This window comes from Bubalus kerabau, chromosome 21, assembly GCF_029407905.1.
Source record: "Bubalus kerabau isolate K-KA32 ecotype Philippines breed swamp buffalo chromosome 21, PCC_UOA_SB_1v2, whole genome shotgun sequence".
In the NCBI taxonomy this organism is placed as follows: Eukaryota; Metazoa; Chordata; class Mammalia; order Artiodactyla; family Bovidae; genus Bubalus; species Bubalus kerabau.
In genome coordinates, this window is record NC_073644.1 from 3469812 (window position 1) to 3487776 (window position 17965).

Genomic DNA, 17965 nt, shown 5'->3' on the forward strand with positions numbered 1-17965 from the left:
ACGTGATCTTTACAAAGTAGAAATGCTCATATCTCAATCTGTAATGTGAATCACAGCCTGGTGTAGAGACGGGTATGTCACTGGGAATTAAGGAATATGGGCTGTAGCTGTAGTTGAGCATCAGCGCCTGTGTGTCACCAGGCAGGTCACAGCTTCTTCAAGTTTCTGTTGCTGACATGTAAAGAAAGGCCACTCAATAGGCATTATTTCCCGAAAGCTGTAAATCATCATTTAATTTGTTAGCTGACCTTTTCAGTCAAAAAAAGAGGGATGATGATTAAAGTGCTAATCAGATATTTAAAATATGAGCATAAGTAAGTACAGGTTTCCTGGTGGCTTAATGGTAAAGGATCCACCTGCCAATGCAGAAGACATGCTTTGATCCCTGGGTGAGGAAGATCCCCTGAAGGAAATGGCAGCCCACTCTAGTATTCTTGCCTGGAAATTCCATGGATATAGGAGTCTGGTGGGCTGCAGTCCATGGGGTTGCAGAGTCAGACATGACTTACCAATTAAACAACAATAAGTAAGTTGTTATTACTTATCACACAGACTAATCTTTGTTTACATCACAAATATGCACATATTTTATGTAAAACTTATTTCTGATTATAGAAGTTATTTCAAGTGTTTTCATTTTTTATTAATAACTATCACCTAAAATTATTTCATTTTGCAGAATTCATGGAGTTCAGTACTAGAATGTCTCACATGAGGATTTGATTACATGTTACAAACAAAATTGCTTGATTTATAATTATAACATTTGTATGTCATGAAAAATAGATGGGGAAACAGTGGAAACAGTGTCAGACTTTATTTTTTTGGGCTCCAAAATCACTGAAGATGGTGACTGCAGCCATGAAATTAAAAGATGCTTACTCCTTGGAAGGAAAGTTATGAACAACCTAGATAGCATATTCAAAAGCAGAGACATTACTTTGGCAACAAAGGTCCGTCTAGTCAAGGCTATGGTTTTTCCAGTGGTCATGCATGGATGTGAGAGTTGGACTGTGAAGAAGGCTGAGCACCGAAGAATTGATGCTTTTGAGCTGTGGTGTTGGAGAAGACTCTTGAGAGTCCCTTGGACTGCAAGGAGATCCAACCAGTCCTTTCTGAAGGAGATCAGCCCTGGGATTTCCTTGGAAGGAATGATGCTAAAGCTGAAACTCCAGTACTTTGGCCACCTCATGTGAAGAGTTGACTCACTGGGAAAGAGTCTGATGCTGGGAGGGATTGGGGGCAGGAGGAGAAGGGGATGACAGAGGATGAGATGGCTGGATGGCATCACTGACTTGATGGACATGAGTCTGAGTGAACTCCGGGAGTTGGTGATGGACAGGGAGGCCTGGCGTGCTGCAATTCATGGGGTCACAAAGAGTCAGACATGACTGAGTGACTGAACTAAACTGAACTGAACTGAAAATTATATTTCAGAACTTGAACAGAATGACGTTTTAAATTCTTGAGGAAAAAAATTAACGAGTAATTCTTTTCTGAAGCTGTAGCTATTTTTGCCTTGGATGATGAACCCCTATCAGGATTATAACACAGATTCATTTTGGCTCATTTCATATCCCCTCTGCACAGGGCACAGGTAAGCATGATTTGTGTGTCAGTCACTCTCCTAATATATTATTTCCAAGACAGATATTCAGATCCGTCCATCAGAAAGCATGTCTCTGACCAAGAGAAATATAACCGTTGGGGCCACATTCGCCCTCTTGGGTTTCTCAGACTACCCAGAACTGCAAGCCCCCCTCTTCCTGGTATTTCTGGCCATCTACAACTTCAGCATAGCAGGGCACCTTGGGATGATGGTCATCATCAAAGTTAACCCCAAACTGCACACTCCCATGTACTTTTTTCTCAGCCACCTCTCATTTGTGGATTTCTGCTGTTCTTCCATCATTGCTCCCAAGACGCTGGTGAACCTACTTGCAGAAGACAGAACCACTTCATTTTGGGGATGTATGGTGCAGTTCTTTCTCGTTTGCACCTTTGTGGTGACTGAATTAATTCTGTTTGCTGTGATGGCCTATGAATGCTTCGTGGCTATTTGCAACCCTCTGCTCTACACAGTCGTCATGTCCCAGAGACTCTGTGCCATGTTAGTGGTCGTGTCATATGCATGGGGAGTGGCTTGCTCCTTGACTCTCACGTGTTCTGCTGTCAAATTATCTTTTCGCGGTTTCGACACAATCACTTCTGTGAGCTTTCTTCCTTGCTCTTCCTCTCTTATTCTGATCCTTCTCTCAGCCAGCCGCTGCTTTTCCCTGTTGCCGCCTTTAATGAGGTGATCACGTTGCTCGTCATTCTCACGTCCTGCGTGCTCACTGTTGTCTCCACCTGAAGACGCAGTCAGCTGGTGGTTGTCGCAAAGCCTTCTCCACCCGCGCCTCCCGCCTGACCGCCATCTGCATCTTCCCCGGCGCCATCCTCTTCCTCTACTCTGTGCCCAGCTCCACACCCTCCAGGCTCACAGTCAAAGTGGCGTCTGTGTTTTACACGGCGGTCATCCCCACGTTGAATCCCCTGATCTACAGTCTGAGAAATAAGGATGTCAAGGACACAGTCCGCAAACTACTGAAAACAAAATTGTTTTCACATTGAAGGCATGGAACTGCTAAATATTTACTTTGGTTATTAAAGAACACTTTTCTGATTTTGAATGGATTGTGTGTCAAAAATTCACTTAAAAAATCACTTTAGATTTGAAAAACAAAAACCGCAAAAGAAAAAATACGAGTTTTAGATCAGGAGACTATACCTGGTTCTGACTAAATAAGTCAGAGAAGATAGATTGACCTGACTCAGTCATTATCTACAAAACCAGTTTAATATGATTTTGTTCATAATGTGGTATATAGAACAAGAGAATATAGATAATATATCAAACATATTGTATATGTGCAGTAAACTCTAGTTCTGTTATGCCTTTTTCCCTGATGACTAACAAGTAGTCTTGAATAAATGACCAATTTTATACTTTAAATTTGGTGAATAGATGACAGGGAAAGATATAGTTTTACTTTCAGGAACCTCCCAAGCCAGTGGTGTTAGTTAATATCATAATACAGTTGGTGGGAAGAGACTGTACAAAATCATTTGTGGCTATCGTGCATCTTTTACTTGGCCGAAGGATAGACAGATTTTTAAAGAGAAGCAAAACAGAATGACATAAGTTTTACTTGGAAGTGAGAGTTGGACTGTGAAGAAAGCTGAGCGCCGAAGAATTGATGCTTTTGAACTGTGGTGTTGAAGAAGACTCTTGAGAGTCCCTTGGACTGCAAGGAGATCCAACCAGTCCATTCTAAAGGAGATCAGTCCTGGGTGTTCATTGGAGGGACTGATACTGAAGCTGAAACTCCAATACTTTGGCCACCTCATGCGAAGAGTTGACTCATTGGAAAAGACCCTGATGCTGGGAGGGATTGGGGGCAGAAGGAAAAGGGGATGACGGAGGATGAGATGGCTGGATGGCATCACCGACTCGATGGACGTGAGTTTGAGTAAAATCCGGGAGTTGGTGATAGACAGGGAAGCCTGGCGTGCTGCAATTCATGGGGTCACTAAGAATCGGACACAACTGAGCGACTGAACTGAACTGAAAGAACATAATGGTCAAGAGTCAATGATTCAAACATATTTTAAGCTATTATTTTATGTCATATGCCTACAAGGTATCTTGCTAGGTGCTTGAAGAAATGAAATTTTGCATACATTGTACCTACAAATCTAACTTATTTTGGAAGAAAGTTTCAGTATAGAGAATGAAAGAATTTACAAGAGGCTTAAGAAAATTAGCTTGCTTCTTGAAATACTGAGAACAAAACAAAGATACTTTATACGTGTTGTATGTTTTGTGTTGCCTGTCTATCACTTACCAATCATTATATATATATTATTACTTCACATAGCAGTTTGGTCAAGCCTGTATCTTAGTTCTCCTTAACAGGATTCTCTAGAAAGTCTCCATAAAACAATTGAGTAGATTTGCTGTAAAAATTGGGAGCTAATAGCTTTCCTGGGACTTGAACATTGCTTTAAAATAGCTCCAATTTTTTTTTATTTAAATTTATTTATTTTAATTGGAGGCTAATTACTTTACGATATTGTATTGGTTTTGCCATACATCAACATGAATCCGCCATGGGTGCACATGTGTTCCCCATCCTGAAGCCCCCTCCTACCTCCCTCCCCATACCATCCCTCTGGGCCATCCCAGTGCACCAGTAACCTGCATATACAATATGTAAAAATATCCAAATATGCAAACACAATATTTATTCAATTAAAAAAAATTATTGTTTTATCATTAACTCAGTATTGCACTCTGACCTCCTGTTTCTCAGGCTTTAGTCTCCTGGATAAAACACCAATGTTGAAATATGTCTCCTAAAACTCTGTCTCTTCTGTTATCCAACCCAGTGTACATAATACCTATTTTATAAAATTATCTCTCTTTAGGACTTGAAATTTTTCCTCTGAAACCTTCTATTATACTTATTGTTTTCTATCTTATACAATTTCTACTTTTTATTATTTCTAAAAATTTTTAAATTTAAATTTATTTATTTTGATTGGAGGCTAATTACTTTACAATATTGTATTGGTTTTGCCATACATCAACATGAATCCGCCATGGGTATACACATGTTCCCCATCCTGAACCCCCTCCCAACCTCCCTCCCCGTACTATCCCTCTGGATCATCCCAGTACACCAGCCCCGAGCATCCTATATCCTGCATCGAACCTGGACTGGCGATTCGTTTCTTATATGATATTATACATGTTTCAATGCCATTCTCCCAAATCATCCCACCCTCTCCTTCTCCCACAGAGTCCAAAAGACTGTTCAATACATCTATGTCTCTTTTGCTATCTCGCATACAGGATTATCGTTACCATCTTTCTAAATTCCATATATATGCATTAGTATACTGTATTGGTGGTTTTCTTTCTGGCTTACTTCACTCTGTATAATAGGCTCCAGTTTCATCCACCTCTATAGAACTGATTCAAATGTATTCTTTTCAATGGCTGAGTAACACTCCATTGTGTATATATACCACAGCTTTCTTATCCATTCATCTGCTGATGGACATCTAGGTTGCTTCCATGTCCTGGCTATTATAAACAGTGCTGCGATGAACATTGGGGTACACGTGTCTCTTTCCATTCTGGTTTCCTCAGTGTGTATGCCCAGCAGTGGGATTGCTGGGTCATAAGGCAGTTCTATTTCCAGTTTTTTAAGGAATCTCCACACTGTTCTCCATAGTGGCTGTACTAGTTTGCATTCCCACCAACAGTGTAAGAGGGTTCCCTTTTCTCCACACCCTCTCCAGCATTTATTGCTTGTAGACTTTTGGATCGCAGCCATTCTGACTGGAGTGAAATGGTACCTCATAGTGGTTTTGATTAGCATTTCTCTGATAATGAGTGATGTTGAGCATTTTTTCATGTGTTTGTTAGCCATCTGTATGTCTTCTTTGGAGAAATTTCTCTTTAGTTCTTTGGCCCATTTTTTGATTGGGTAATTTATTTTTCTGGAATTGAGCTACAGGAGTTGCTTGTATATTTTTGAGAATAGTTGCTTGTCAGTTGCTTCATTTTCTATTATTTTCTCCCATTCTGAAGGCTGGCTTTTCACCTTGCTTATAGTTTCCTTTGTTGTGCAGAAGCTTTTAATTATTTTAAGTATAATCTAAACATGCTGTTTCTGCTGCTGCTAAGTCGCTTCAGTCATGTCCAACTCTGTGCGACCCCAGAGACAGCAGCCCACCAGGCTCCCCCATCCCTGGGATTCTCCAGGCAAGAACACTGGAGTGGGTTGCCATTTCCTTCTCCAATGCATGAAACTGAAAAGTGAAAGAGAAGTCTCTCAGTCATGTCTGACTCTTAGCGGCCCCATGGACTGCAGCCCACCAGGCTACTCCGTCCATGGGATTTTCCAGGCAAGAGTACTGGAGTGGGGTGCCATTGCCTTCTCTGTAATCTAACCATAGAAATAATCTAATCCATATGGTTGTGTATATCAGGGAGGATTACATTTTCCTCTAAGCAATGTAATATTTAGGGGCTTCCCTGATAGCTCAGTTGGTAAAGAATCCACCTGGAAAGCAGGAAATCCAGGTTCAATTCCTGGGTCAGGAAGATCCACTGGAGAAGGGAAAGGCTACCCACTCCAGTATTCTGGCCTGGAGAAGTCCATGAACTGTGGTCCATGGGGTCACAAAGAGTTGGACATAACTGAGCAACTTTCACTTTCACCCTCATAGGCACATATATCTAATTTGAAATTAGCAATCATATTTATATTTTCTTTCATCTGTTGCCTCATCAGTTTTGCTAGAATTACTTACACATCTGTTTTCTGTTCTATAATCTTTGTGTCTGAATGAAATTCCAAATCTTTTGAGAAAAATATTAAGAGAAATAATTCTATTTTCATGAAGATGAAGTAAAAACTTGAAAACAGTTCAATGAGGTGTGATTTCAAACTTACAAGGATGAATTATGTAAATCACTTTTTTCTGGTTAACATTTTGATATGTAGTGATAATCAACATTATTTTATATATTCATAAATAAAATATATTCTTCTACAATTCATTGCTTATTTGATATTTACATTAACTAGAAAATCAGTGGAAAGTAGCAGAAATGTTATATTAACCTTGACTCAAATCAGTAATAAATTATCCATTTTCAGGACATAAATTTTCATGTTTCTTCTCTATCTTGACAAAGTATGACTAATTTTTTTGATTAATTCAGAGACACAATTCCTTTATTCTTATTCTGAAAAAATGGAAATACATATTACTTAAGTCCTCTGATCATGATTTAAAAATCAGTGTGTGGCATAATCAAGAGGATTATTTAATATGGCAACACTACAGGCATTGATGCTCTTCAATAAATACTGATGTAAAATTCCATACTCTTCTATTATTTACCTTTAGATTTCAATTCACTTTTGGTAACTCCTATAGCTGCTGTAGAGTATAATTTACATTGATGTTACTCATTTTTTAAACTCATGTGCCTCTAGAATGAGTGACTTAAACTGCTTTCTAAAGAAATCTCAATTATGATAATGTATTGAGTTAAATATACAATGGCAGAAAGCATCTCATGCATGAATATATTGATATAAAACAAAGTAGAAAGTAGACTTTAGAACAAGAAATATTACTAAGAATAAAGAGGGCATAAAATGATGAAGCTATGGGTTTATCATGGATTAGCTTCTCATTATTAGTCTAAAACTTAAGGAAGGAAATTTTCCAAGTTGGTTTTTCTGTTTTAACTCTGAAGTAGGCAAATCACTCAATTTTTGTTGCTACTGTTGCTACAATTTGTTTTTGTTTTGTTTTGCTTTGATTTGTTGTTTGGTCAGGCAATAAAAAAGAGTATGACTTCAGGAAAGTGATATGTTTTCAATTTAAAGAATTGGAGAATTTTCCATTTTAAGGAAATTAGCTCAAGGTATGGAGAATATGCACTTCCCAGGTGGCACTAGTGGTAAAGAACCCACCTGCCAGTGCCAGAAAAGTGAAAGACTTGGGTTCAGTCGCAGGGTCTGGAAGATCCCCTTGAGGAGGGCATGGCAACCCTCTCCAGTATTCTTGCCTGGAGAATCCCATGGACAGAGGAGCCTGACGGGCCACAGTCCATGGGGTTTCAAAGAGTCGGACACGACTGAGTGACTTGGCATGCATGCATGGAGAATATACCAGGTATACCGGATACCAATATTTCCAGTAATTGACTCAATCTCATTACTGTATATATGAAAGCATGTATAATTCTCCTGCTGCTAGGAAGGAGGGCAGAGAATAAAACTGCTTGATTTTCATTTGTTTTTTTCCCTCAGAAAATGTCCGAATGGTAGATCCTACTCATAGAAACTGCCCTGTAGTACTTGAGAGACGTTGGGGAAGTTTTTACTTGCCTTTCTTAATATGGATAAAGGAGTTATCTTTTTAGGATTGTAGCCAAATGAGAGTGATAACATATGATATCTCTGTGCATTCATACCTCTACATATACATCTTCACTTACATCTGTGTATATACACTACATGTGCAATTTGATATCTTTATTTTTTAAATTAACCATATTTTTAAAAATGCAAAACAATAATTTTAAATAATATGATAATTTTCTACCCAAGATATGATGCCCCATAGTTTTTTTTAAAAAGTTCTATTTTTTTACTGTTAACTTTCCCTATAGTTAGAATTCTAAACAATGTTACATTGTAGCTTTGGAGATAGTTTTTTCTCAATTTTATCAAAATGTAATTAAATGATTTCTTTTAATAACTAACAAAGAATAAGTCCACCTGCAATGTGGGAGACCTGAGTTCAATCCCTGGGTTGGGACGATCTCCTGGAGAAAGGAATGGCTACCCACTCCTATATTCTTACCTGGAGAATTCCATGTACAGAGAGGAGCCTGGCAGGCTACAGCCCATGGGGTCACAAAGAGTTGGACATGATTAGGAGACTCACTTTCACTGTCAAGAAAAAAAATATCTCATTAAAAAATCATATAGCTTTTATGGTTTTCAAGGCTAAGACTTGGGAAATATGTTACCAGTGGCTTTCCAGAAAAATGTATACCAGAGTTACATCTTTCTCAGTCCTTATCGACACTGACCACTGCTATTGTAATTAATTAAATCCCTTTGTTAATTTGATAGGTAAAAATGATGATGATCTCCAGCATATATTGAAATTCTCTTTTGTATATTCTGCACAATTCCAAATGTAACTGTCCTTATGAGCCACTAATTTCAAAGAGATGGGTCATACTCCTCAACAAGGGAATTGTACAAATCTTCACCTACTGCACATTTATGTGACTGATGACAGAATAAAACAATTAGCTTGGATTATATAAGATCATAAAAGCTGTCACCCTACTTTGGCAGACTTACGACATTTCCCAAAGAAAGAGTCGATCTCCACAGGCTCTAAATTAGATCACTGATTATGTTTCAAGGTCCAACAAAATATCTAATTGAATTCATCAGCTCAATTTATTTTGATAAATTAAAGTTTGGAATTACATTGATTTCTGCTCATACTTGAATTTTAATCTTTTAGTCAGTGGGATCCACTGGGACACTGAACATTTTGAATTATTTGATGATTGCGCTTTAAAGAGTGTTCAATAAAAACAAAAAATAAAGCCAAAAAAAAAAAAAGACAGTGTGATAGTGTTTGATGCCTATAATTTTCTGAAGTTAATATAAACATGTTTTCTCCCTTATTCTTTTTTTTTTTTTGCAGAAGAAACACAAAATTTGTCATTTGGTTTCCCAGACCTGACATATGGTAGAAAGCACTGCTGTGGGAGAGTCCATTGTCACTGAATCATCAGAAGCTCCTGAACTCAGAGTCTTTCTCTTCCTGCTCTTCCTCCTCAAAGATGCTGTCACAGCTTTGGCCTGAGCATCACTGCACCAATTTAAGGCTATACCAGTTTATTCCAGCATCCTAAGATAGCCTGTTAATTGTTTGATAAATTGCTTTGAGCAGGTTAAATAAAATCAGATAGCAAATATATAATACAATTTTACATATAATAACATACCATTTTGTGAGCCACAATATAATAATATATTTCCCTGAGACATTCTTAACGTGTAGAAAAACATATGACATCACTTAATTTTGTGTTTAAACAATTTCTCAGTAGAACTGTAATTACACAGGCAAATATTCCCACTGGGAATGGGGTATCAGTGTGTGTTCCTGGGATCTGATGTGAAATCAGAAAACTAGTCTCAAAAGCCTCAGAGAAAAATAAAAGGTCTTGAATTATCCTAGGGAATAGCAGTCTTCCTGGGGGAAGCACAAATTTCTTCTATGAACACAGAAGGCCATTCAAATCAGATTATAAAAAAATATTGCAGTAGGTCAATTTTTCTCTTTAAGTATCAAAATTGACTTTTCCTGTGAAAAATGAACCACTGCTGACACAGTATAGAGAGAAGGTGAATGAAAAAGATAGTGATCTGGTAAGTATTCTTACCTTAATCCCAGGGTATTAGAACTTGATGGGATTTTAAGTTCTTTTAAGTTCATAGTCACTTATCCTACATGTAGAAACTGATAGTTTGATAATAAATATTCCCAGAGTAACACAAGTTTTAAATGATAAAGATATGTCTAACAAAAACAATAGTAGCAAAAAAGCCCAAACATTTGACACATTATATTAAAACAAATCTCACTATATTTGACTCTGATTAAGAATCTAAATGTTAACACTGTTCTAATCACCTATTCAGAGAAGGCAATGGCACCCCACTCCAGTACTCTTGCCTGGAAAATGCCATGGACAGAGGAGCCTGGTAGGCTGCATGGGGTCACTAAAAGTCGGACACGACTGAACGACTTCACTTTCATTTTTCACTTTCCACTTTCATGCACAGGAGAAGGAAATGGCAACCCACTCCAGTGTTCTTGCCTGGAGAATCCCAGGGACGGGGGAGCCTGGTCGGCTGCCGTCTATGGGGTCGCACAAAGTTGAACACGAGTGAAGTGACTTAGCAGAATCACCTATTATTTCTTTTTAAAGCATGTGCATATCCATTAAGGCTGACTCAATCTGTTTATTATATTATCCATCTTCTCTTAATATTGCATTAATATTAATATTATTAATATTGCATTGATGCCATTAATTATCAACACCCAAGTAACAGTACTGGAAGAAGCACAAGCTGGAATCAAGATTGCGGGGAGAAATATCAATAACCTCAGATATGCAGATGACACCAGCCTTATGGCAGAAAGTGAAGAGGAACTAAAAAGCCTCTTGATGAAAGTGAAAGTGGGGAGTGAAAAAGTGGACTTAAAGCTCAACATTCAGAAAATGAAGATCATGGCATCCGGTCCCACCACTTCATGGGAAATAGATGAGGAAACAGTGGAAACAGTGTCAGACTTTATTTTGGGGGGCTCCAAAATCACTGCAGATGGTGACTGCAGCCATGAAATTAAAAGACGCTTACTCCTTGGAAGAAAAGTTATGACCAACCTAGATAGCATATTGAAAAGCAGAGACATTACTTTGCCAACAAAGGTCCATCTAGTCAAGGCTATGGTTTTTCCAGTGGTCATGTATGGATGTGAGAGTTGGACTGTGAAGAAGGCTGAGCACCGAAGAATTGATGCTTTTGAGCTGTGGTGTTGGAGAAGACTCTTGAGAGTCCCTTGGACTGCAAGGAGATCCAACCAGTCCATTCTGAAGGAGATCAGCCCTGGGATTTCTTTGGAAGGACTGATGCTAAAGCTGAAACTCCAGTACTTTGGCCACCTCAGGTGAAGAGTTGACTCATTGGAAAAACTCTGATGCTGGGAGGGATTGGGGGCAGGAGGAGAAGGGATGAGATGGCTGGAAGGCATCGCTGACTCGATGGACGTGAGTCTGAGTGAACTCCGGGAGTTGGTGGTGGACAGGGAGGCCTGGCGTGCTGCGATTCATGGGTTCGCAGAGTTGGACAGGACTGAGCGACTGAACTGAACTGAACTGAACTGAACAGCACTGGAGTGGGTTTAGAAGAATGTTTTTAAGGGAGTAGAAAAAAAATTAAGTAGTGACTAGTATCAATAAAGAGAAATTCCTGCAGGAATAGATGATTTTGCTAAACTCTTCCAAAAATCTTGTGTTCATGCTCACCTGCCAAGTACATAGAAAGATAGTAGTTGGCTATTAAATGGAGTCTGTTTTTTGTTTCCTGTATTCTTTTCCATTTCCATTTGTTCTATTTAGCTTTTATATTTCTTTTTTGAAACTTGAAATTTTGTTTCAGACTTGGTGTGTAATAAATTTGAAATATTATTACACTTAATGTTCTCTACATAAATTGTTCTCTTCAGGTCCTGTACATCTGTGACTAGAAATACGAGGTTTGGTAGAAAAACAACCTCAGCAAAGAAGTGTTTGTTTCCCATGGTCAAGGCCTCAAGCTTATTTAAATATTGTCTCTAAAGATGAGTCTCTTTATTTGAAGTCTCTGCCTACAATGCAGGAGACCCTGGCTTGATCCCTGGTTCAGGAAGATCCCCTGGAGAAGGAAATGGCATCTCTCTCCAGTACTCTTGCCTGGAGATTCCTATGGAGGGAGGAGCCTGGTAGGCTACAGTCCATAGGGTCTCAAAGAGTCAGACATGACTTCACTTTCACTTTCACCTTGAATAGTCATTTTTCATTATTACAAAAGAAAGAATAGCTCAGAAAAGATATAATTGTATCTTTTTCTTGCCTTCAGAGAGTGGCAATTGCTCCACTCCTTAGTCAATAGACAGTCTTGTCTCTATGTTTGCAGAACAAAACAGATGGGCTATCATTCAAGGAGGGTTAATATTTTCTAAGGAGGAAGCCATCTGTATTTCATAAAAGGATAATTCCAATGAATTAACTAGTAGATCAGTGATGCTTTCCTTCTTTGCTTAACCCTTTGCTTAGAGGAAAAAGGAATCCTGGTTGATAATAAAATAGTAAGTATTAATTTCTCGAGAAGTTCAGACTTGTCTCAATAGCTTAATAATATTAGCTTCCAAGGTGGCGCAGTGGTAAAGCATCTGCCTGTCAATGCAGAGGGCAGAAGAAATTTGAGTTTGATCCCTGGGTTGGGAAGATCCCCTGAAGGAGGAAGTGGCAGCCCACTCCAGCATTATTGCCCGGAAAATTCCATGGACAGAGGAGCTTCATGGGCTACAATCCACGGGGTTGCAAAGAGGTGGACACACTAAGCACACGCACATCACACATTGAATATTTGCTGTGTGAAAAACACTATTGAAAATACACATATTAGCTCATTTAATCCTCATCATTACCCTGTAGACAAGTGTCACTATAATATGTAATGTACATATCAGAAAATGAAATCATATAGTTGTTGAAATTTTGCTGAAGTCATACAAATATGAGGTGGAAGAGCCAGACACACTGGATTTATCGTCCGTGCGTTCAACCACCACAGCACATCTTCTCTGATACTGTGTCAAAAGATGTAAACCTATTGGAGCACAAACTCTGAATCAAGATTTATGCTAGCTTTAAGCTAATATCCCTATATCCAATTCAGCACATTGAGTTTTGGGGAATAACTGTCTTGGTTATGCTAATCTTTTAAGTACCACTGTCTCTAACATTTCCATTTCTGGGGAGGTAGCATTTATTGAAGAGTGCCCAGTGATCCAGAATGTCCAAAGTCTGGCCCTTACTCTTTGATTGCAAAGTTATGCAATCCTGGATTGTTAACTGGGTTGAAATCATCAGTTCCTTTTCAGTAGAGGTGGTCAACATATTTTAAAGAGCTGTGAGAATTAAGTTAGATGAGAAAGCACTTTGAAAATTATAAGATGGCAATGTATCCATGCCAGATTTTCACATTTACTCTAATTTATCTCTTTCATCTCCTGCATTGGCAGACAGATTCTTTACTACTCGAGTGACCTGGAAAGCTGTTAATTTAGCTAACAGAACAAATATAGAAAAATAGACATTAAGTAATCCAGAATCCGCAATCATTATTGTATCCATAGTTCATTTTCTATACCCAAAGTATGGTAAATAATTGCATTATGCCTATTAATTCTAAATGTATGAAAAATTTTAAAAGACATTCAGTTTTATTAAAAATCTGGAACAAATTGAGAAAAAACAGGAAGATAAGATTTTGGTAATGTGGTTAGATCATAATCTGAGATAGAGTATATAAAATGAAAGTGAAAATATATTCAAATCTGACATTATGCAAATGCTGAACTTGTAGGAGCTGTGTGTGATGTAGGTTGTTAAGGAAGAATTATATATGCATTATATATATATAAACACACACATTATATATGACATAAAATGTATATGTATGTATGTTTATATATAGATATATATATATATGGGCTTCCCTGGTGGCTCAGCTGATAAAGAATCCACCTATAAAGCAGGAGATCTGGGTTCAATCCCTGGATTGGGAAGATCCCCTGGAGAAGGGAAAGGCTACCCACTGCAGTATTCTGGCCAGGAGAATTCCATGAATTGTATAGTCCATGGGGTCACAAAGAGTCAGAGATGACTGAGCAACTTTCACTTTCACTATATATATACATACAAACTTTATAATTATATAAAATGTGCACATGTAAAAGATTTTACTTATTTCATTCATTAAGATGCTATAAGTGTTACAAAAGATAATTCAGAGAATCACAATATTATTAATCAGGAATTCACAAATAAACTGATAATAGATACAAAACTGCCTTTCCACTACAGAGCAAATCAGTTGTATGTATGCTGGAAAAAAAAATGCACCTGTCTGTAAACAAGTATCATGTGTGTTTCTCTGGGTTATTTACAATTTACAGAGCTGTAGACTAGTGCAGTGACAAGAGAACGCAGACATCATTAAGAGAAGTGGGTAGGCGACCCTTTTTAAACATCTGTTACAATTTAACTTAAACATTGAAATATTCCTGAATACTATCATTATATTGCTTGGATTAATTCAGTAATTGTCCAAGCATGAAAATTTCTCTAGTTAGATTCCATAGCTTGGCTTATAATCTAAAAAATAAAAAATGGAAGTACTAGCTACTCTTAATGTGTTGCCAACTTTAGAACAGTGAATCAATGAGATGCTAAAGATATTTAACTGTAGAAGAAAACTCATTTAACACATAATTTGATGAGACAGGCACTGTCATTCTCATACTAATGATGATGAAACTTAAACTTAGTGATTACTTGGCCTGCCTAAAGAATTGCAACTGCTGAGCAGTAGAGTTAGGATTCAGTTGCTAATTCTGTTACTGATTCAGTAACTAATTCTGAATATTTTATCTTTCTATTTTACAAGCAACTCTTAGAAGTTCCTTTGTTCCTCAGAGGCAAAGTTGCTTCTCAGTGTATGAGAGATAAAGTACTTTGACTCCTCTAACTAGGCAAGGTTTCGACCGAAACAGAAATACCTTAATTTGTTGTGCAAGTAAAAAAAATACTGCGAAATGGAACAGAATTGAGTTACTCAGAGTTTGCTATATGCAAGGTGATTAACCATGATCATTTACATTGGTGAAAGATGAGAAAGTAAATGAAAGTAAGAGGTTCAGAGGTTAGAATTCACCCACTGGTTTGATGCTGTCATTTAACATGGAAAATGATAGCTTTAAGGAATAGAAGCAGCAAGTTATCATTTCAACTGGAAATGCATACATTTTCTGTGCTTACTGTTCATATGCCTAGGGGTTACCAGGATGCCCAAGTGGATTTAGAATTAATGTTCTAATTACTTTAGCCGCTTTCATATTTATTTTTTTCTGACTCTTCAGGTTATTATAAACATCAGTACCCTGTCAAAATTCCAACCTCCAGGAACCCTGCAGAGAATGGAGGTGGAGAACAGCACTGTGAAGACACAGTTCTTGCTCTTGGGATTCAGTGACCACCCAGAACTGCAGAGTGCTCTTTTTGCTGTGATTTTGTCCATCTACTCTGTTACTCTGATGGGCAACCTTGGGATGATTTTATTAATCACAGCCAGTCCCCCTTTGCACACCCCTATGTACTTTTTTCTCCGCATCTTTTCTTTCATAGACGCCTGCTACTCTTCAGTCATTGCCCCCAGGTTACTTGTGGACTTAGTTTCTGATAAGAAAACCATTTCTTACAATGGCTGTGCTGCACAGTTATATTTCTTCTGCTGTTTGGTGGACACAGAGTCTTTTCTCTTGACTGTCATGGCTTATGACCAGTACATAGCCATCTGCAACCCCCTGCTTTACACCATTATTATGTCCAAGAGGATTTGCTGCCAGCTTGCAACTGGAGCATTTTTAGGGGGCACCATGAGCTCAGTGATTCACACCACTAATACCTTTCACCTGTCTTTCTGCGCCAGTGAAATTAACCATTTCTTTTGTGACACCTCCCCTCTCTTCTCTCTGTCCTGCACTGACACCTACATCCATGACGTTGTACTGGTGGTCTTCGCTAGTTTAGTGGAAGCCCTCTGCCTTCTCACAGTTCTCCTCTCCTATATCCTCATCATAGCAGCCATTCTTAAAACAGGTTCTGCCAAGGGAAGAAGAAAAGGATTCTCCACTTGTGCGTCCCATCTGACCGTGGTCTCTATCCACCATGGTACCCTGATCTTCATTTATTTGCGCCCTGGCACTGGCCATTCACTGGATATTGATAAAGTGACCTCTGTGTTCTACACCTACGTTAAAGTTCTACACCTACGTTAAATCCCTCAATTTACAGCCCTAGGAACAAAGATGTAAAAAATGCCTTCAGGAAATGATTAGCAGAAAATTTCTTTCTTAAGAAATGATGAAACTGAGGCTGACAGCTTTTCTACCCTGTTTCTTGCCCTTTGTTCTTTAAATCTCTCAAGATTCTGAGAGCTGAAGCTCTAGTACTTTGACATAAGTTCCTATAACCCACCAGTACAACCTTCTGAATGTTTCCCATTATTTTCAATTGTGCCTAAATTGAGTGTAGGGAGCAGGCCTCGATGATCTTAATCTTCTCTCCAAACTAAGGAAGAGTAGCAATAGGGTCTCTTTGCTGTTTTGCACAAAAGGTCTTTTTTACATCTCTTTTCTCTGTTCCTGAGAGGCCCTAATGAGGTATCATGAGAAGAGCAACTGCTCTATCCATGTCAGTCAAACTTACTTCCCTAAAGGCTCCGTTTTTTTTTTTTCAAACAGTAGGCTTAATAGACATGCTCAGTCAGGAGAGAGTGTTACTGTATCAAATTAGTTTTGTTTATACCCTTTTTATGTACTTGCATCACCCTGTAAATATTCCATCATAACACATAGAAGTAAGTAGTAAATAAATAAATAAGAATAAATAGGAAACCTCCCTCCATGTCTAAATATTCCATAAAAGCATGACACTTACTATCCTGTTCACCATTTTTTCTACTATGCCACTTACAGTGTTTGACCTGAGAATTCAATTCAAAAATACTTATAGAACAACAAATGAATGAGTGTAGCCAGAACAATTAATATAAAATTGAATCTTGGTAAATTGATCAAAATATTTCTCTTTTCTTTGATTTATCCTACCATGTTCACTTTAGGTGAAATCTATTTGCATATGTTTTATTTTGCCCTATACAGAAATGAGAGTCAGAGACAGGAATTATTTGTTGTAAAACTCTTCATTCTGCCTTAATTATGTAAGCACATCCCCTGATCTTCCAAAGGACACCAAAGAGGACTTCGTCTCCTCACTGGGTTCATAGCATTACACTAGTTAATAATGAAAATAAGTAAACAAATAAACTGAAAGGCCCCATAATATAGTTTAAATCATAAACCATATACGTTAAATCATATATTAACACAAACATAGTTCCCTTTGTAGGGGAGGAATAAAGTATTAGTTATATTAGCATGCTATATATAGTGATTATATTATATATATATTATATAGTGATTGCCTCTTGAGAAACCTGTATGCAGGTCAGGACACAACAGTTAGAACTGGACATGGAACAACGGACTGGTTCCAAATAGGAAAAGGAGTACATCAAGGCTGTATATTGTCACCCTGCTTATTGAACTTCTATGCAGAGTACATCATGAGAAACTCTGGGCTGGAAGAAGCACAAGCTGGAATCAAGATTGCCAGGAGAAATATCAATAACCTCAGATATGCAGATGACACCACCCTTATGGCAGAAAGTGAAGAGGAACTAAAAAGCCTCTTGATGAAGGTGAAAGAGGAGACTGAAAAAATTGGCTTAAAACTGAACTTTGAGAAAATGAAGATCATGGCATCTGGTCCCATCACTTCACGGGAAATAGATGGGGAAACAGTGGAAACTGTCAGGCTTTATTTTGGGGGGCTTCAAAATCACTGTAGATGGTGACTGCAGCCATGAAATTAAAAGACGCTTACTCCTTGGAAGAAAAG

The 17965-nt window shown here is 38.1% G+C and overlaps 1 protein-coding gene and 1 pseudogene across 1 annotated transcript; both read left to right on the forward strand.

The window, feature by feature from the left end:
- The first annotated feature begins 1437 nt into the window (after nt 1-1437).
- LOC129636095 (olfactory receptor 5D16-like) lies at nt 1438-2623 on the forward strand (annotated as a pseudogene).
- A 12797-nt stretch (nt 2624-15420) lies between these two features.
- LOC129636096 (olfactory receptor 1020-like) lies at nt 15421-16281 on the forward strand. The gene has a single exon (XM_055559359.1). The coding sequence runs from the start codon at nt 15421-15423 to the stop codon at nt 16279-16281; it is 861 nt and encodes a 286-aa protein (XP_055415334.1).
- The last annotated feature ends 1684 nt before the right edge of the window (nt 16282-17965 follow it).